This window comes from Chrysochloris asiatica, unplaced genomic scaffold (genome assembly GCF_000296735.1).
Source record: "Chrysochloris asiatica unplaced genomic scaffold, ChrAsi1.0 scaffold00013, whole genome shotgun sequence".
NCBI lineage: Eukaryota > Metazoa > Chordata > Mammalia > Afrosoricida > Chrysochloridae > Chrysochloris > Chrysochloris asiatica.
The window spans coordinates 16585683-16606242 of NW_006408531.1; the positions used below are offsets into that span (position 1 = coordinate 16585683).

Below are 20560 nucleotides of genomic sequence, written 5' to 3' on the forward strand. Positions count from 1 at the left end.
GCGGAACCACTGGTAGTTTCGAACTGCTGACCTTAAGATTCACAGCCCGATTCGTAACCGCTCTGGTAGCGTAGTGGTGAGAGGTAGCCTAGGTTCAGAGGGCTGAGTTGTGGACAGATCACATGATGCAAGAATCATGCCTGAGGCTGCCTCAAGGCAGTGGAAGAATCCCTAGGCTGAGCCTGGGCCAGTGGTGGCAAAGAGCTGTGATTATTCATGTTTGCCAAGCTTGTGGGAGGCTAAGGATTTGCTATCTTCTCTGGGAAAGGCACTGTTTAGAAATTGTCTGAGTAGAAACTTGAAAATTGATTTTGCCTGCATCACATTTTTCCATGAGCTAATCTGTCCATACCTTTTTAGTTTTGTGGTCTGCCCAACTCCAGCACCTTCCTCTCTGGCAGCGACTGCTAACACTGGGCAGAGCCAGGCAGGGGGGTGGGGGCTCCAGTTATGCCACAGCAGGTCAGCTTGTGGTCTTGGGAGCCAGAGAGATCCTGGTTCAAATTCTGATTCTGCCAGATATTAGCTATGTGACCTCTGTAAGTTACTTGAGCTTTCCCTGCCTCAATTTTCTCATCTGTAAAATGGGCATATCAATGCTAATGGTACAGAATTTTAAAAGGGCTGATGGTGGTGGTTATGTGCTGTGGAGTTGGTTCTGACTCATAGTGACCCTGTCTTAGGTTTCTGAGGCTGTAAACCTTTATGGGAGCAGAAAGCCTTATCTTTCTCCCATGGAACAGCTGGTAGTTTCAAACTGTTGACCTTGAAGTTAACAGCCAGATTCATAACCACTATGCTACCAGAGAAACTAATTTATGTAAAATTAATCTATCCCTTAGTTGTGAAATCATTAAATGACTAATAACGATAGTTATTCTAAGTGGGAATGAGAGTCCAAGGATGTGGTTTTACACAAACTTTTAGACTTCATCAGATATGTCAGTGGTGTGGTAAGTGCTTTAGAAATTCTACTCACCTAGTTCTTTCTCTGAGACAAGCATCACAGTAAAGTTCTATTGTTTTAAATGATCGTTACAACTAAAATGACTTCTTTCTGATGATCTGCTTGCCACATTGGGGACACGCTGGTTGAAATGGGGCATTTTTCTTTGTTTTGTGTGTGGGGTGGGGGGGTGCCCGGATATGCTGGTCATATCAATACCTGTGTCTTCTGCTTTGTGGAGAACTCAGCCCTGGGAATGGCACGTATTTGAAATAATGTTGGGAAAAATGAGTCATGTTTGGACTTGTGGATTTGTTCCTCAAAGATCGAAGCTGCGGTTGAGGCAGCCAGAGATGCCTTTCCCGGCTGGTCAGCCCGGAGCCCCCAGGAGCGCTCGCAGGTCCTGACCCAGCTGGCAGATTTGCTGGAGGAATCCCTGGAGGAGTTCGCCCAGGCAGAGGCCAAAGACCAAGGTGAGCTGAGCTCCGCTTGTTCTGAAAGATGTTCAGGCCTGGGCTCGTCTGTCACACACACACACACACACACATACACGCACACATGTGCTTGCTCTGTCTCTCTCTTTCTCTTGAGCAGAAACAGTTTGAGTACAAATGTCTTACTAAATATTGTATGGAAAATGGAATACATAGATCCTGAAGATTAGTGCCCTCATTCCATTAATTTGTCACATGATTCTCTTACCAGAACAGATGGGATTCAGGTGCACATTTCCTGCTTCTAGACTGTTCCAGAGGCCCCTTCACTGGTGTCCTTCTTGAGACTCAGCCTTTCTTCCCTGTCCTCCTTTTCTGCTAGCACATGGCATTCCATGTGCCACTGGAGGACAACTTCTGCCTCATCACATGCAGGTGGAGAAGGAGGTCTACTTCTTGGTGTGCATTACACAGGTTGGGAGACTCCCCAAATGCCGTCACCATCCTGCAGGGAGGCTGAGGGTCCTGGCAGCAGTGCGCAGAATCCTGTACATCTTACTGAACTGAGTTAATCAAATTTCCCTGGCTGACCACTAGAAGACCAGGACCATGGTTAGTAGCAGGAAAGGATGCAGCCTCCCAGCCAGTCTGCACTCCTGGGGCTTCTGTGTTATATACATTGTTATTGTTGTTACGGGCTTTCCCATTGGTTCTGCCTCATAGCGATCCTGTAACAACAGACTAAAACTGTGCCTGGTCCTGCACCATTCTCACAACCCTTGTTATGTGTGAGCCTCTTGTTGTAGCCACTGTGCCAATCCGTTTCCTTGAGGGTTTTCCTGTTTTGTTTTGTTTGTTTTTTTTGCTGACCCTCTACTTTGCCAAGCATGATGTCCTTCTCCAGGGACTGGTCCCTCCTGATCACATGTCCAAAGTAAATGAGAGGATCATTCTGGTTGTACAGATTTGTTTGTTCTTCCTGTAGTCTTTGTTATATTCAGTTGTCCTTGCCAACACCATACTTCAAAGGCATCAAGTCTTCTTTGGTCTGGCTTGTTCATTGCCCAGTTTCACATGCATATGAAGTGATTGAAAATAACATGGCTTGGATCAGGCACACCTTAGTCCGTAAGATGATATCTTTGCTTTCTAACACTTTCAAGAGGTCTTTTGCACCAGATTTGCTCAGTGTAATGTGTCCTTTGATTTCTTGACTGCTGCTTCCATAGGCATTGATTGTAGATCCAAGTAAAATGAAATCCTTGATAACTTCAATCTTTTCTTCAACATTTGCTTGGGCTATATATATAGGGCAGCGTATTTTAAACTTTTGGTGTAAGGAGAATATTCCAGAATTCCAAGATGAATAATTAGAAAATGATTTTGATCCCAAACATTCTAGTGGGTACCATTTTGATGGCATCGAGTTTGAGGAGTCCTGGTGTGGTGCTGTCGGTTAATGCACTGGACTACAAGGTTGTTTTAAATCTCAAGGTCGGTGGTTCAATATCATTAGCCGCTCCTTGGAAACCCTATACAGGGTCGCTGTGAGTTGGAACCGACTTGACATCACTTAACAACAACGACAACTGCTACTGAAGTCCCAGTGTGACACTGTTGGTTAAGCACTAGACTGCTAACCACAAGGCCTGTGGTTCAAATCCACCAACTGCTCCTTGGAAACGCTATGTAGGGTTGCTGTACATTGGAACCTACTCAATGACACTTAACAACAACAACAACTGCTCCAATAAGGACGGTGACAGAATGGGCTCTTCAGATATTAGGGATGAAAAGAGGTCTTAAATGCCATGTACCCCATCTCCCTTGTTTGCCAGATGAGGAAATGCAGATCAGAGCAACATTAGGTACCATGGCTAGTGTCCACAGCCAGTTAGGATTCTTCCCCTGCTGTGTGTACATGCTGCCCCTTTAGGACTGACCATCTAGAGTCCTATCATAGATGCAAATTTCTCAGAGCTCTGGAGTCCAGCTGTTGGGATAGATAAGCTCCCAAGGCCTGTGGGCACCAGGGAACTCACTTGACAATCTGCATTTAAATGTAACATCTTTACAAAGAATATCAGTCGTTTCCTAAGAAGCCATCTTGTAAGAGTCCACCTTATTGGCCAAGAAAAATTATCTGTGTGAACTGTAGGAGAAACTGTGTAGTGTTTCGAAAATGCACTAGGATAGTAATAATGTGATCTGGTTTGAGTCTTAGTTCTTCTATGAATGACCTTAAGCAAACAACATCTTTCTGATTCCTTAGCTATGAAACAAGACTATCTGTAAGATTTTCCCACATCTATCATACAAGGACCCCAGCTGGTATAGTGGTTAGTGTTTGGCCGCCATCCAAAAAGTTGGTGGTACAAACTCACCAACTGCTCCATCTAGGCAATCCTATGGGACAGCTCTACTCGGTCCTATACAGTCACTAGGAGTAGATTCAATGGCAGACATTATCACTAACAGTAATGTAATACTTAGAATTTTCTGAGCAAGAGTCAGTCATGGGTTGTACCTTCAGTGCTCACGAAGTCTCGTTCTATTGGGTTCTGTGGGACTTAACCATTGCTCTCTAACAAATCCTCCCCAAACTCATTGGCTAAAAACAAAAATCACTGATTGTAACTCATACATCTGGACTTGCTGAAGGATGGCTGATATCTAGTCTGAGCATGGTGAGGAACCGCAGCTGAACTCTGTTCCATGTGTCTCTCAGCTTCCTCCAGGGCCCTCAGACTTGGCCAAGGGGCTTCAAATTCCATTATCTATTAATTTAATTTTTTTCAGGAATGTGAAGTCGCCTTACATAGTTTGTCCATTTAGTGGGAGGGACTGAAAAGATCTATGACAAGGGACATGGATATGGGGAGAGGTTAAGAACTAGAGTTGATACTGCAGTCTGCTACAGGTTCTATTATTCTAAGTGGAGAATAGCAAAGCAAAGCTCATCTGAAGAGCAGTCCCTATTTTAATCCTAACTTTTTAAAACTCCTTTCCAGAGATCAGGGTAAATGAAGCTTTGTAAATGTAAATCTTTGTAATGTATCTGTTAGAAAATGCGAAAATCTTTTTAAAAATACCTGCTTGCTATAAACCGATCTAAAGTTAGGAAGTCCAAGCCCTTTCAAAGAAAATGTTTCCTTTCTGGTGCCTCTGCATCACAGAAGATAACCAAGGAACACACCATGGCAGCTGTTGTTTCTCTTTGTGTTCAGTCAAGGAGCTAGGGACTGCATGGATCTGGGTGGATGAGCCCGTGACACCCACGACATCCCGTGCCACATCAGCCTCTGCCACGTGCCCATCTTAACGGTTCATCACTGTGGTGGGAGGACATTTAATAAACATCACATGTTTATAAAAGCACGTTTTTTGTGTGTGATGTACAAATACAGCTGTCTTAACACCTATTATTTCAATGCTTTTGTGGCATTTGCAAAGCCTAGTTCTTTTGAATTGAACTTGTGTGGGTGAAGTGGCTGCACCTGGGAAATTCATGATGGTAGCCATGGATTCTTTTCAGTTCACAAAACAGAGATTATTGGACTCATCTTTAACCCCATAGTTTAGTTTTTAGCCTTAGACATAATTACTTCATAGCTTTATCCAACTAGGACCAATTCTTTCCATAATCTAGGAACGCCTGCCACAGGCTGGAAGGAACCAAGGCTACCTCAGAGAGAGTTGGGAAACGTTTGGTAGAAGGTGATGGGTGTATCCTAGTGTCTCTACTAACTCTGGTGGACTATATCTGCCTTGCTTTACATTCTTTATTTCTTCCAGGGAAAACTATAACGCTGGCCAGAACCGTGGACATTCCCCGGGCAGTGCAGAACTTCCGGTTCTTCGCTTCCTCCATCCTTCACCACACCTCGGAGTGCACTCAGATGGAGCCGGTGGGCTGCCTGCACTATACTGTGCGGACCCCAGTGGGGATCGGTAGGGGCTGCGCACGGAACGACTGGCTCACAATTACGCACGGCCAGGCCCAGCAAATGCCTGTTGAATTGATCTCCCAGAGCAGGCTAAGGAAAAGATGGATCCCCAAAACCTATTTCTAGTTTATTTTTTTGTGCCCCATTCTCCTGAAATATTATTCTAGGAAAATCACAGGGTAAAGAATGCTGGTGAGAGTAACCTCACAGATGAATAAAAGGCTCTGTTGCTCCATGTAATATAGGGAAAAACCATTGCATACAGTGTAGTGGATAAGCATCGGCATTCTGGAAATGCATGGGGGCAAGATACTTAAACCTTGTGTACTTCAATATTCTTATAGTCCAGCTGGAATAATGATTTAATTTGATCGTATCTATTTATGCATGAATTGAATACATTAGGAAATGTAGCCCCTAGAAGAGTACTATGTGTGCTTTGTTGTTGCTGTTTAAGTGCCGTAGGGTCGGTTAGGACTTACAGCAGCCATATATAGAGTTTCCGAGAGCGGCTGGTACGTTTGAGTTAGCAGTCCAGCGCTTTTCCTGAAGCAGCCTTGGCGACGCCGTGGTTAAGCACTCGGCTGCAAATCCAAACTCAACTGCTAACCCAAACCCACTAGCTGCAGATGGCCCACGCGGGTAGCTCTGTAGGAGAAAAAAACCTGTGGATCTCCTGTAAAATTAGCAACTCAGGAAATTCATGGGGACAACCTACAAAACCCTATCCAGTGATGTAAAAACACTTTTACATCACTGGATAGGGTCTCTATGCACAGGAATCTACTCAACTGGCACACAGCAGGATTTCTGCCCTGTTTTTGGAAAATAAATATCTACAATGATGAAACCTTTCCAGTAGATTGCACCTGTTTCTTCTGAGGAAAACAACAACAACAAACAAAAAGCCAATCATCCATAGTTTATCATTTTATGATAGGATAAAAAAAAAATCTAAGATAAAAGGAAAGAAAATGGGACATGGTCTTCAAGTCCTTTGGAAATCGTATTTGCAAGACCTTAAGTAAAGTCAAACCTTCTCCTAAGAAGTTTGCTAATGGTTTTGGTGAAAATACATTGTTGTCGTTAAGTGCTATCAAGTGGATTTTGACTCACAGCAACCCTGTATAGTGTTTCCAAGAAGCAACTGGTGAGTTTGAACCGCTGACCTTGTAGTTCACACTGACCTTGCTGTCCAATGCATTATCCTACAGTGCCCTAAACAACAGATTCCCTCCCAAAGCCGCAGTGGGAGATTTATTTATTAAAACTATATTTTTAATTTTGTAGCACGGGCTTAAGAGATTAGTATAAAGTGAGGTGAATTCATTTCTTATTCATAGATAGGTTATATTTTTGTATATTTCATGGCAGGAAGCCTGGGAAGTTTCAGCAAACCAACCTGATCAGGATTGTTGTTGTTGTTTTAAGTGCCATTGAGTCAGTTCTGATCCATAGTGACCCTGTATATGGTTTCCAAGGAGCAGCTGGTGAGTTTGAATCGCCGACCTTGCAGTTCATACACCTCTGCAGTCCAGTGCATTGACCCACAGTGTTATGCCAGGACTCCCTGATCAGGATATAGCTGAGAATCTAGGGAGAACATTGGCTGTCAACATGCATTTCATTGAGTTCTCAAAAGGAACACTCTTTTGCTCTTATTTATTTTACCAATAGTTCTAAAAAGTTTGAGATTTGTATCTCAATCCACAACAGCTTCAGGATGGAGGTGGGAAAATGTGTGAGAAGAAATAGCAGTTTGACAGTTTGGCAGTAGGAGGGAAAAGTGAAAAAAGAGTAACGAACAAGAACTATAAAAATCAGTCTGCAAATCTCCAAAAGCATTGAATTCTGGGGATCTTTCACCTCCAGAACTCCCGAATGCTTATTTTCAAGCTGGAATAATAGTATTGTTGTTCATAATTATGACCAGAAGCCATCCAGAAATGAATAAATATTTTAGAATGGGCCATCTGCAGCTAGTGGGTTTGGGTTAGCAGTTGAGTTTGGGTTTGCAGCCGAGTGCTTAACCACGGCGTCGCCAAGGCTGCTTCAGGAAAAGCGCTGGACTGCTAACTCAAACCTACCAGCCCTGAAGTTAGTCCCAAAGGAGCAAAGCTTTAGACTTCAGAAGAGTAAGCATTTCATATGTTGTTGTTGTTGTTGTTAAGTGCCATCGAGTCGGTTCCGACCCATAGCGACCCTGTACAGGGTTTCCAAGGGTGTAAATCTTTACGGGAGTAGAAAGCCTCATCTTTCTCCCACGGAGCGGCTGGTAGTTTCGAACCGCTCACCTTAAGGTTTGCAGAGCAATTCTGCATGAGTAGTTTTGCTTAGTCTTGCTAAGCAAGACACTATTGGCCTTGGTGTGGCATTGTAGGATAAGCATTAGACTGCAAGGTTGGTTTGAACCGCAAGCTTGGTGGTTGAAACCCACCAGTTGCTCCTCAGAAACCCTATATAGGATCTGACTCGACGGCACTTAACAATAACAACATGACTGGCCATGTGTCTCTTCTTGGTTTTAGCTGGCCTGATCAGCCCTTGGAATTTGCCACTCTACTTGCTGACTTGGAAGATAGCTCCAGCAATGGCTGCTGGGAACACTGTGATTGCCAAGCCCAGTGAGCTGACTTCAGTGACTGCGTGGATGTTGTGCAAACTACTGCCTAAAGCAGGTAATGAGGTGTGGCAGGACAGGGAGGTATGGGATTGGCTTTGGGGTCGTAAACTAAGTAGGATTTAGTTTCCTTAGGTCACCAGCGTCTAGATAGTGAGAGCAGTTATTTCGGATAGAACTTTCTGCTCAGCAGCAGAAGGGATTCCAATAACCTTTGACTTTTTCCACTGATCTTTTCCCAGGAAATCGCTTTCATCCACAGGGTCCCTCCACACCGCTTCCTCTATGCAGCTCCAGAGCTTTGTCACTGAGGAACTGCTCCACTTCCCAGGGTTATTGGCTAGCAGTAGGTGGCCAATACTGGGTGGTGTAAATGGCTAATAAGCATGGCTACTAACTGAAAGGATGGAAGTTCAAGTCCAACTGGTGGGACACCTCAGAAGAAATGCCTGGTGATCTATTTCCAAAAGATCAGCCATTCAAACCCTATGGAGCATAGTTCTAACAAACTTGGGGTCACCAGTAGTCAATGATGGCAACTGTTTTCTTTTACTTATTTTTTGATAGGGTTAAAGAGCCCAGATCAAATCAAGCAATAGTCTGCTACATATATTTCCTTGAATTGTTGTTGTTAAATATATTAAGTTGGTTTTGATTATCGTAGCGACCCCATGTTGGGTTTCCAAGGAGCAGCTTGTGGGGTTTGAACCACCAACCTTATGTTTAGCAATGAAGTGCTTATCCTGAAGTGCCACACCAGACCATTGAAATCTTATGTTTGAGTCAAATTAATCTTAATGAAAATAAAAATATTGCTAGGTTATTTCTATGGTTTGTGTAGATATCAAATAGAAATAACGCATTTTCCAAGTGATTTGAATATACCCTTGTTCAGTTTTTCCTGTATTTGGAACTGCCATCAGAAACAGATACAATATGAAGGGTTCCACATTAGCTGCTTATCCTGTTTCTGCTGACGGTTTAGTGGCCACAGTGGAGGTGTGACTTGGCTCGGCAGGTCACAGGCTATATGTAATGAGAGGCCCCTTGATGTAGGTCCTCAGCTCATGTCTCCAAATAGCCCTGGGTAGGAATGATAGAGTGGGTGGTCGGGAACAAACTACGCCTTTCTGGCTGTGCTAATCTTTGCTGTACCAAGTTAAGTCCACAAAATTCTGCTGGGTCACCCATGTCCATAAAATGAATGGTGGATAAGCATCCCATTTCTTTTCCTCTTCTGGATTCCTTTTCATTAGCCTTCCCGTTGGGGAAAGTGTAACTGATTGTTTCAGCCAGGATTTAGATGATGGGTTAAAATCGTGCCTGTTTAGAGAAGGGCCTTGGGCCTGTGACTCTTGTCTAGGTAAATGAGCAATTGAGTGAAGTGCCCAGCCCAGACCTTTGGGCTGCCCTCTGTGGTTACATTAGACTTCTGGACGGTGCATACCATGAATGTGTCCCAGACCGTGCCATCCCTCCTTTACAAAAGTGACCACATTCGAATCTTGCTCTTTGCAAACTTGAATTTCTTGTGTCTACAAAGGTCAAAGGTGTTTCTCCTCTGCATGGGACTATAGCTTCCCAGAGTGGTACAGAAGTGGTCCATGTCGGGGAAGGAACATGTAGAGGCCAGGTAACACCATAATATCAAACAGATCTTCATCTGCAAGGTTTATCTTCCTAACCACCCTCTCCTGTAACATCCTCCAACCTGGTCTGCATGAGAGCCCCATGCTTCCATCTTTTTGCTCAGCACTGATGATATTTCTTATGAGTTAACTAGCCTATTGAGGTCCCTGAGTGGTAAGATTGGTTAATGTGCTTGGCTGCTAACAGAAAGGTTGGAGGATTCAGTCCATCAAGAAAGGCCTTAAAAGAATCAGCTATTGAAAAGGCTGTTCTACTCTGACACACATGGAGTCTCCGGGAGTCACAGTTGGCTTGACGGCAACTGGTATTTAATAAGTTAATTATACCAAGACAGCATCAACCCCTTCCTCCTGACCTCTTTTCCTGAATGGGCTTTGCCAAACTTCCCTCCCCTGAGGGACACGGAGCATGCCCTCCTATTCAAGTGGTCCCTCTCTCAAGCCCTCAGTTGCTTCTCTGGAGTTGGGACAAGGTGTGAATCACATACACTTAGTTCTACCTTGTTGTTGTTAAGTGCTGATGAGTTGGCTCCAATGCTTACTGACCCTGTATAGGGTTTGTAAGAAGCGGCTGGTGAATTTGAACCACCTACCTTGTGATTAGCAGTCTAGTGCTTATCCTACAGAGCCACATGAGGACTTCAGTCCTGCCTTAGAGCAATGTAAAACTTTAAATATAGAAGGAAAACAAATGAGCATTCAGACAGACTTGAAGGATGACCTTCTGCTGAAATCAAATCAATTTAGAGAGCACACAGTGGATGCTTCTTTGGGAATCCTAGAATTTTCAGTTTCCTCGTGGGAACTCTGAATGTTTGCTCTTGTTCCGGGAGGATCCTGTGACCATGGTTTTTTGGGCCTTCCCATTAGTTTTTGTTTAAGTTTGAAATCTGTCTTATTGCCTTCTTGCTACGGCCAAGCATGTGTGGTCTAGCAGATGTCTCCTTTGTCATCTGTTAGCCACCTGCCTCGAGTTTTGTATTTCCAGTTAAACTGACTTCCTTCTCTTCTCACTAGTATCTCTCAGGCTCTATTTAAGGGCTCTTGTGGTTGAATCAACTCCAACTCATCGAGCTCTCCCCCCACCCCCCATGTGTGTCAGAGTTGAACTGTGCTCCATAGGGCTTTCAATAGCTGATTTTCCAGAACATGGTCACCAGTCCTTTTTTCTGAGGAACCTCTGAGTGGACTTACACTGCCAACTTTTTGTTTAGCAGCTGAGCACATTAATTGTTTGGATCATATTTCTTTTCTTTTCTTTAAATCATTAATGTCTGATCTAAATGACAAAAAAGAGTTCTGGTGATACATCAGATTAAGCATTGGGATGCTAACCGCAAGGTCAGCAGTTCAAATCTATCAGCTGTTCCACAAGAGAAAGTCTGTTCCTATGAAGCTTTGTTAATGTTGTTGTTAGGTGGCATTGAGTCAGTACCAACCCATAGCGATCTTATACACAGCAGAATGAAACACTGCCCGATCCTGGGCCAACCTCACTACTGTTGCCACACTTGAGTCCATCAATGCTGCCACTTGGCCAATCCATCTTGTTTTGGGTCTTCCTCTCTTTCTCTGTCCCTCCTCCTTACTAAACATGATATCCTTCTCCAGTGACTGGTCCCTCCTGACAACATGTCCAAAGTACAAGAGATGAAGTTTGGCCATCTTGGCCTCCAAGGAACACTCTGGCTGCCCTTCTTCCAACACAGATCTGTTGGTTCTATGGGCAGCCCATGGCACTTTCAATATTCTCCTCCAACACCACAACTCAAAAGCATCAATTCTTCTACGGTCTTCCTTATTCACTGTTCAGATTTCACATACATATGATGTTATTGAAAATACCGTGGCTTGGGTCAGATGCACCTTAGTCCTCAAGCTGACGTCTTTGCTCTTCAACACTTTGAAAAGGTCTTGTGCAGCACATTTGCCTAATGCCATATGTCGTTTGATTTCTTGAATGCTGCTTCCATGAGTGTTGATAGTTGATCCAAGAAGAATGAAGTTCTTGACAACTTCAATCTTTTCTCTGTTGATAAGAATGTTGTTTATTGGTCCAATGGTGAGGATTTTTGTTTTCTTTACATTGAGATGTAATCCATACTGAAGGCTGTGCTCTTTGATCTTCATCAGTAAATGTTTTAAGTCTTCTTCACTTTCAGCAAGCAATGTTGTATCATCTGCATATCACAGGTTGTTGATGAGTCTTCCTCCAATCCTGATGCCACATTTTTCTTCATAGAACCCAGCTTCTCGGATAATTTGCTCAGCATAGAGGTTGAATAAATATGGTGAAAGAATACAACCTTGTCGTACACCTTTCTTAATTTTAAACCATTCAGTGTTCCCATGTTCTATTCAAACAACTGCCTCTTGGTCCAGGTACAGATTCCTCATGAGCACAGTTAAGTTTTCCAGAATCCTCATACTTCGCAATGTTGTCCATAGCTTGTCATGATCCATACAATCAAAAGCCTTTGCATAGTCAATAAAGTACAGGTAAATATCTTTCTGATATTCTCTGCTTTCAGCCAAGATCCATCGGACATCAACAATGATATCCCTCATTCCATGGCCTCTTCTGAATCCAGCTTGAACTTCTGGAAGGTCTCTGTCAATGTAGGCTTGCAGCCATTTCTGTATTATCTTTAGCAAAACTTTACTCACATGGGATATCAAAGAGATTGTCCAATGATTTCCACATTCTGTTGGGTCACCTCTCTTTGGAATGGCCACAAATATGGATCTCTTCCAATCAGTCGGCCAGATAGTTGTCTTCCAAATTTCTTGGCAGAGATGAGTGAGTACCTCCTGTGCCGCCTCACTTTCTTGAAAGATTTCAATTTTTATTCCATCAATTCCTGGTGCCTTGTTCTTTGCCAATTCCTTCAATGCACCTTGGACTTCCTCCTTCAGAATCATTGGCTCTTGATCATATGCTACCTCTTGAAACGGTTGAACATTAACCATTTCCTTTGTGTACAGTGACTCTGTGTATTCCTTTCATCTTCTCTTGCTGCTTTCTGCACCATTCAGTAATCTGCCCAGAGAATCTTTCAATAACGAAAGTCAAGGCTTGAATTTTTTGTTGTAAATCCTATATAGGGTTGCTATGAGTCAGAATCGATACTATCGCAGTGGGTAGATGGCAGAATGGCACTGAGAAGCAATGGCTGGCAGACAGCTGTTAGTGTGTGTGCATAGGAGCTAAGGAAATAGAATAAAAATTAATGCCACACTGTAAAGAAGGAAATCAGCCTGCTGAAATAAGCTCATTGCTGTGGTGATAAGTAGGTGATGTTTTTATGTTGTCTCTCACCCCTTTTCCTTGTTAGTATACTACTGTAAACATTAGAAATGATTTTTTTATATATTTTTTTATATAAAGGATTTATGAAGCCTAACACTCACCCCCTCTTGTTTCTCACCCCCCCTCCTTTCCTGTATGCATGTAATATTGGCCTGATGTTGGAGGGAGACCCAGTTAATGGTGGGGAACTTGCCGTGAGGGAAAGGCGTCTTCTTAGGTTATCTTTGTCCAGCCTGGAGCCTAAATCAGCCCTCCTTAGCACTGACCTGAACCAGACTACAACAAAGGTGCTTGTTTGGCATAGAGTTGGGCTCAGTACGTTGCATCCTGTCTGACACCACCATGAGATAAGGTGACATTTTCCTGGATAGCCTGTCAACTCTTCCCTTGTGTCTCCTTGAGGGCTGTATGGGTCTCCTGGAACTGCTATAACAAAACACCAGCAAATGGCTGGCTTCAGTAGAAATGTATTTTCTCATGTCCTGAAGGCTGAGAGCCCGAGAGCACAGTGTTGACCATGTTGATTTCCTCTGAGGGCTCTGAGAGAGAAATCTCCCATGCCTCCTAGCTTCTTAGGTCTCCAGACATTCCTTGGGTTGATGTGGAGTCTTTTTTCTCTGTCTTTTTCATCTTCTTCTCCATGATAAGGACACCAGTCATGTAGGATGAGGACCCATCCTACTCCAGTATCATCTTCTTCTAACCTAACTGATAGCATCTTCACAGACTCAATTTCCAGAGTCGTGTTCACAGATACAAGAGTCATGGTTTCAGCGTATTTTTCTGCAGGGATGCAGTTCAATCCATAGCACGGACTCCCCTCAATAGGCCTAGGTGATGCTATAAAAGTTGTGGCTCTAGGGGAAGGTCTGAGGGGTAGTAATGGAACATTTGTGTGAAATATACTTTTTACACTCTAAAAGTAGATTTCCAAAGAGAAGATTTCAATTCTAGGCAGTACATTTCTAATGAGGAGAAAATGTCTTCCCCTCAACAAGGAGAGGACACTCTTAGGAGCAGAGAAGGAATTGAAAAAATATACACCTAAGAGCATTTCTGAACCCACTATGGATTGAGTGAGTCTGGAGAGGGAGGGAAATGCATTCAGCTCCCCAGCAAACCCTCAGAGTTCCTGGGCACAATTGTCCACATGATTTTCTTTCTGGTTACTTCAAGTTTTACATGTCTAATTTGTATACTGTATATTAATCATTCATTCACTTAAGAGTTAGTTATTAGCCTGCTATTACCAGCTTTGCCACTTACTGGTTTTTACTTATACATATTTTGCATTAATTTTCTACTGATAAGACAAAAATACTAGTATCTATCTCATAGGAGTCTGTTGTTGTTTGGTACCATGGAGTTGATTATAATTTTTTGTGCCAGCATGTGACAGAGTAGAACTGCTCCATTAGGATTGTCTTGATTATAATCTTGATAGAAAGGGAGCAAAGTGGCTCTATAAGATAAACACTGGACTGCTAACCCCAAGGTCGGCAGCGGTTCAAGCCCACTAACCGCTCCAGCAGAAAAAGGTGAGGCTTTTTTCTCCCACAAAGATTTACAACCTCAGGGTCACTGTGAGTCAGAACCAACTCAATGGCACTTAACAACAACAACAACAACAACAACAACAACAATCTTTACAGAAACAGATCACCAGTTCTTTCTCTCTAGGAACAACTGAGTGGTTTCAAACTGTTAATCCATTGGTTAATCAAGTGCTTAATCATTGCACCAGGGTGTAAAGCACTTACAGCAATGGTTGGCACACAATAAGCACCCCAAAATGTGAGCACTTACTGGTAATGATTTTATGTACCAAACTGGACTATGGTACAGGGGATATAACAGAAAGCAAAAAATATCAGATATTATTTCTGCCCTCAGATAGTGTACCTTGTATTGGTGAACAAATACCTGTAAACAAGTAAGCCCACAAACTAAAGCCACCATAAACCAAACCCACTGCTGTTGAGTTGATTCTGAGTCATACCCTACCCTATAGGACAGTGTCCAACTAACTGCTCCTTAGCGCTTCTCTGAGCCTGTAAATTGTTATGGGAGCAGCTGGCAGTAGTTACAAGTAACCCTCTTCTGTAGAGTTTTCCACAATGAATTGTGAAGTGTCAACTTGGAGGAAAGTAGTCCTCACAGACTGAAGCAAATCTACCTAAGCATCTCTGTGTCTTCAACAACTCAGGCCTAATGGATATCATGGGATGACATGCTAGAATAGTCTAGTCAAAACACTCAGAGAAATCTCACCTACTGTGTACACTGACAATTTTTCCTTTGCTGTTAAACTCACCAGCCACTCCTGGGAAACTCTATACAATTGGAACAGACTCAATGGCAGCCATCCAGTTCCAGATGTTGAATAACGCACCAAGTGCTCTTCTTCCCCCATTCAAGTCATTTGACTTTCTACAACCTCCCTGTAATCTCAAATTCTTAACATACAGATGTGACTTCTTGTCATTGACATGGTTTTCTCATCCAGGGGTTCCACCAGGTGTGGTCAACATTGTGTTTGGAACGGGGCCCAGAGTAGGCGAGGCCTTGGTGTCCCATCCAGAAGTGCCTGTGATCTCCTTCACTGGGAGCCAGCCCACAGCAGAGCGGATCACACAGCTGAGTGCCCCCCACTGCAAGAAGCTCTCCCTGGAGCTGGGGGGCAAGAATCCTGCCATTATCTTTGAGGATGCCAACCTGGAGGAGTGCATTCCGGCAACTGTCAGGTCCAGCTTTGCCAATCAGGTATGTTTTGTGGGCTTTTTCCCTTCTGTGGTCCTGTCAAGATGGATCTGTTCATCTTACTGTGAATCCAGGCAATGCGTTGGTTAATCCAGTGCCACACCAGTAAAAGGAGAACCGCGCATCATTGTTTGTGTTATTCTGTTGACTGTTGTCCAATCTCAACATCAGCTGCTGGCCTTGTAGGGTACACATTCTGTTCAGCAACATCGTTTTCTTGAGTTACACAACTCTTATCAGTTACCAGAGATGGGAAAAATGGTTCATCTCTAATGCTCCAAATTTCTCCATCCATGAATTTCTATAGTTGCTCAGTATTTTATTGCCATCCTCATGTAAACCTTATTCTCCCCCAGAGCATCCCCAGTGGATGTAAATACTTGAAACAAACTAGAACTGCTTTCTTACCTTGGAGTCGTTGATGAGCTTCAGGGCACCTTTGTTATCTCCTGGATTATATTACAGATGTTTTTCTGGGATCCATAGTTGGCAGCAGATTCTTCAGTACCATAGAGATTCCGAAAGGTTAAGACCACAAGATCAAATCCATTATGCTCCTAGCTTTATGAAGACGGAAACTGTGGCTGTAGTTTCTCAGCATTTTTATCATAAATGCCTAGAATACTGTCTAAGGCTGAACAGTGTCTATGACTTAAATACTTTTTAAAACAATTTCAGGATATTTTTATTTTAACACAGAACAGAGACTTAAGCCAAAGAATTAGATTTCCATAGGAGAAAGGATGAGAATGAGATATGTCTTTGTTTACCTAGCTTAGATAATATTGAATAGCCTTGTTGAGTCTTCATTTCTTCACCAGTAAAATCATGGCAACAATAACCTTCCAACAAAGTTTTTAAGCGTGTAGAATGATGTTATTTTATTCTTTATAATAATTGTTTTCTTTTTCAAAATTGAATTACTTATTTTTGAACATTTTATTTTTTGGTGTAAGTTTGCAAAGCTCATTAATTTATCATTCAAGAACTGATGTACATTTTGTTTTGTGACATTAGTTACAATCTCCTTGATGTGACAGCACTCTTCCCACTTCCTCCCTGGGTTTCCTGTTTCTGTTCATCTTTCTTTCTTGCCCCTTCTTGCCTCTGAGCTTTGATTTTGAGCAAATGCTGCCCGTTTGGTCTCATATGGTTGAGTGTTCTGAGGATTATATTCTTCCTGGGCATTACTGTTCACTTTATAGGCCTGTCTACTGTTTTACTGAGGCATCATGGTGTGGCGCTGTGGGTTAATGCACCAGACTGCAAAGTCCTTTGAACTGCAAGGTTGGCGGTTCAAGCTCACCAGCTGCTGCTAGGAAATCTTATACAGGTTTGCTATGGGTTGGAACTGACTCTACAGCACTTAACAACAATTGTTTTACTGAAAGGTGACTCTGAGGACAGAGAGGGGTAGTTTGAGTTCCAAGTTTGAAGGGTTTTAAGGGCAGTAGTCTCTGGAGTAAGGAGCTCTGGTAGCAGAGTGGTTACAGATCGGGCTGCTAACCTCAAGGTTGGCAGTTTGAAACTACCAGTTGTTCCTCAGAAGAAAGATGAGGCTTTCTGCTCCCGTAAAGATTTGCTGCCTCGGAAACCCTGTGCAGGGGCGCTATGAGTCAGAACCGACTCCATGGTACTTAATAACAACAACATATATATATCTATGAGTGTGTTCCCATATACCATCTCATACCTGTTCATCTTGCACATCTACGTACATATCCGCTCATAGATTATTGCTTGCTGTTGTTGTTGTTATTGCAGGATTGTTTAGTATTTACCTTCATTGCCTTTTACTCCTGTGTACCTGCCAGTCACTACCTTTGCTTTGGTCATGGTCAATGTAACCGAATAGTGTTTTTCCCTTCACCCAAGTTACTACATGTCTACTCTTTAATTAGTCATTTTAGCCTTCTGACCCCTCCTATCCCTGGTAACCATCAAAGAATGCTCTCTTCAGTATTGAAACCTTTTCTTGACTTTTTATGGTAATGGTCTCATACAATATTTATCTTTTTGTGATTGGTCTCTTTTATTCAGCATTATGCCCTCCAAGTTCATCCATGTTACAAGATGCTTTGTAGATTTATTGTTATTCTTTAACATTACACAGTATTCCATGGATGGGCATTTATATTGTTTCCATCTTTTCACTATTGTGAATAGTGCTGTGATGAACCTATATAAATAGGTACGCGGAGATCTATTCATGTGACATCTCTTATTTCTCTAGGATTTATACCTAAGAGTGGCATTGGATCATACAGTATCTCTATTTCTAACTTTCTAAAGAAACATCATACTGTTTTCTACATAAATATTATGTACCATTTTACAAACCCCTAGCTAGCAGTGTATGAGAGATTCAATCTCTCCCCACCCTTGCCAGCATTTCTTGTTATTTCAATCATTGCTTGTATTGCTGGTTTAAGCTACCTTCACTTATTGTTGTTGTTGTTGTTAAGTGCCGTCGAGTCGGTTCCGACCCATAGCGACCCTGTACAGGGTTTCCGAGGGTGTAAATCCTTACGGGAGTAGAAAGCCTCATCTTTCTCCCGCGGAGCGGCTGGTAGTTTCAAACCGCTGTCCTTAAGGTTCGCAGCCCGATTCGTAACCTTCACTTATTAGGACTCCTGTAATTCTCTCTTAATTTGTCACTCTGGTCCTTTCCTTTCTACTCTCCACACAGCTGCCAGCATGATCGTTTAGAAATGCAAATCAGATGATGTCACCCTGCTGCTTAAATAGCAATGATGATATCTCATTATTGTAATTATTTTCATGGTAATTTTCAGAGAAAATAGAAATATGTAGAGTTTCTGGATGGATAGACGTCATGCAACTTTATGGTTAAAATAAGCAAGTATCAAAGTGAATAATCCATCCAAATGTCATGTTTTAAAGTCAGAGCAAGAGAGGAGTGAATTTTGTGGACTGGGGAATTTGAGAAGTAACCCTGCATTAAAGTACCCCTGTACTGAGCCTGACGCTCCTTGACTACCTGAATTGGGCTAGGACTTGAGTTTGCCCAGAGATCCTTCCTCTTGGAGATAGTTTAACATATCAGTGGGACAGGGACCTGGACTGCAAGGTCAGTGATTTACAGCCATCAGCCATTCCTTGGAAACCCAACTCAACCCAAGGCAGCACATGGTCTTAGGCAAAACAAACAAAGCAATTTAATAATGTCTTTGGCTCAGTTAAGTGATGAATTCTATGTGGTGCGTGTTGTTGTTGTTAAGTGCCGTTGAGTTGGTTCTGACACAAAGCAACACTGTATAGGATTTCCAAGGAATTGCTAGTGGGTTTGAACCATTGGCCTTGCAGTTAGCACTCCAGTGCTTATCATTCAGTGCCACATCAGGACCCTGCATTAATGAAACATTATTGGCTTTCTTATCTCTGTCTCTGTGAGGCATGGTCTCCTTTGGCAAAGAACACACTGTTTCTTAGAGGTACTATGTGACTTGGTGAAAACCAATGGAGCCCCGGCCTCATGCACATTGGATCTTGTCACTGCCTGAGCTTGTCACTGACCTTAAACATGTAACTATTTGAAAATGTTGGTTCCTAATTCTGAACTAGAAAAGATACTGCATCCTGGGATTATTATGAGGAAAGCATTCCTCAGGGTGCCTAGGAGACACTAGTTACTGATCGTGTGGGTTTCCTTTTCCCATTTCTTCTCAAGACTTCTTCCCAGGACTCAGATTGTTACCTGTATTTTCCTGCTGCTGAGTTTCTAGGAAATTTGGTAAAATCCTTACATTTGCTCTTGTACAAATGAAACTCTCAGGAGCTCTGAGATTTCCTCGTCCACATGTGGAAATCATTTTAGGAGCAAACCTGGGCTATAGAAAGAACTTGTGGGATAAACGTTGAGCTGCTCACCGTAAGGTCTGCAGTTCAAATTCACCAGCCACTTCATGGGAGAAATGTGAGGCTGTCTGCTCCCGTAAAGATTTACAGCCTCGCAAACCCTACATGGGGCCAATAAGAGTCAGAATCCACTGGATGGCACACACAACAGCAACTATTTAGTTTGGACAGTGAACCTTTATACCAATATCAAGAGAATTAGAAGCATCCAGTTTCTGAGGATTGTTGTGAATATGACATATAAATGTGTTGAAATAGTTATTTATGTATGCGTTTATTTATGATAAGATACATGTTGTTGTTGTTAAGTGCTGTTGAGTCAGTTTTGACCCGAGAAGCAGCTGGGGAGTTTGAACTGTGACCTTGTGGTTCAAGCCAACTTTGCAATCCAAAGCATTAACCCACAATGCCACACCAAGACGCCAATATGACATATGGTTAATGGTTGGTTATATGCCATGGAGTCACTTCCAACTCATAGTGAACCTGTGCAGGATTTCTGAGGCTGTAAATCTTTATGGGAGCAGAATGAATCATCTTTCTCCTCCAGAACCGCTGGTAGTTTCGAACTGCTGACCCTGAGGTTGGCAGCCCAACTCATAACCACTACGCTACCAGAGCTCTTGACAGTTAAGCATCTGAAATTTGATGTGTTCAAAGAAAACACTTGCTTTCTCTGCCTCACCCTGCCCTGCAGCACTGCTGCCCTCCCTGCCATGGGCTTCCTTTTCCAGGGAATGGCATCGACACCCTCGTTCTAGCCCAAACCTAGGCCTTTTCCTTGTTTCCACTTTCTCCTTTTCTCACACCCCATCTCTTTTCTAGCTACAAACCTTGTTTGCTCTACCTTTAAAATATACCCTGAATCCTGTTACTTCTTCTGTCTTCTATACCAGTTTTCTTACATGTGGTGGGGCTCCATGCTTGTTTAAAACTTGTGATTGCTGAAGTTATCACTTTTCTTCATCTCATTGGCAAACGACTCCTGATACACTCTGTTAACGTGTCACTCTGG

General features: G+C 42.8%; 1 protein-coding gene across 3 annotated transcripts in view; it reads left to right on the plus strand.

The window, feature by feature from the left end:
• Positions 1–20560, plus strand: part of ALDH8A1 (aldehyde dehydrogenase 8 family, member A1) — a 35740-nt gene that overhangs the window by 4301 nt on the left and 10879 nt on the right. For 2 of the 3 annotated variants that reach the window (XM_006834642.1, XM_006834643.1), the window contains 4 exons: positions 1272–1419; positions 5176–5331; positions 7856–8005; positions 15413–15669. In XM_006834642.1, the coding sequence (XP_006834705.1) occupies positions 1272–1419; positions 5176–5331; positions 7856–8005; positions 15413–15669 (711 nt within the window). The remainder of the gene's footprint in view (positions 1–1271; positions 1420–5175; positions 5332–7855; positions 8006–15412; positions 15670–20560) is intronic. The other variant, XM_006834644.1, reaches the window with a different exon arrangement.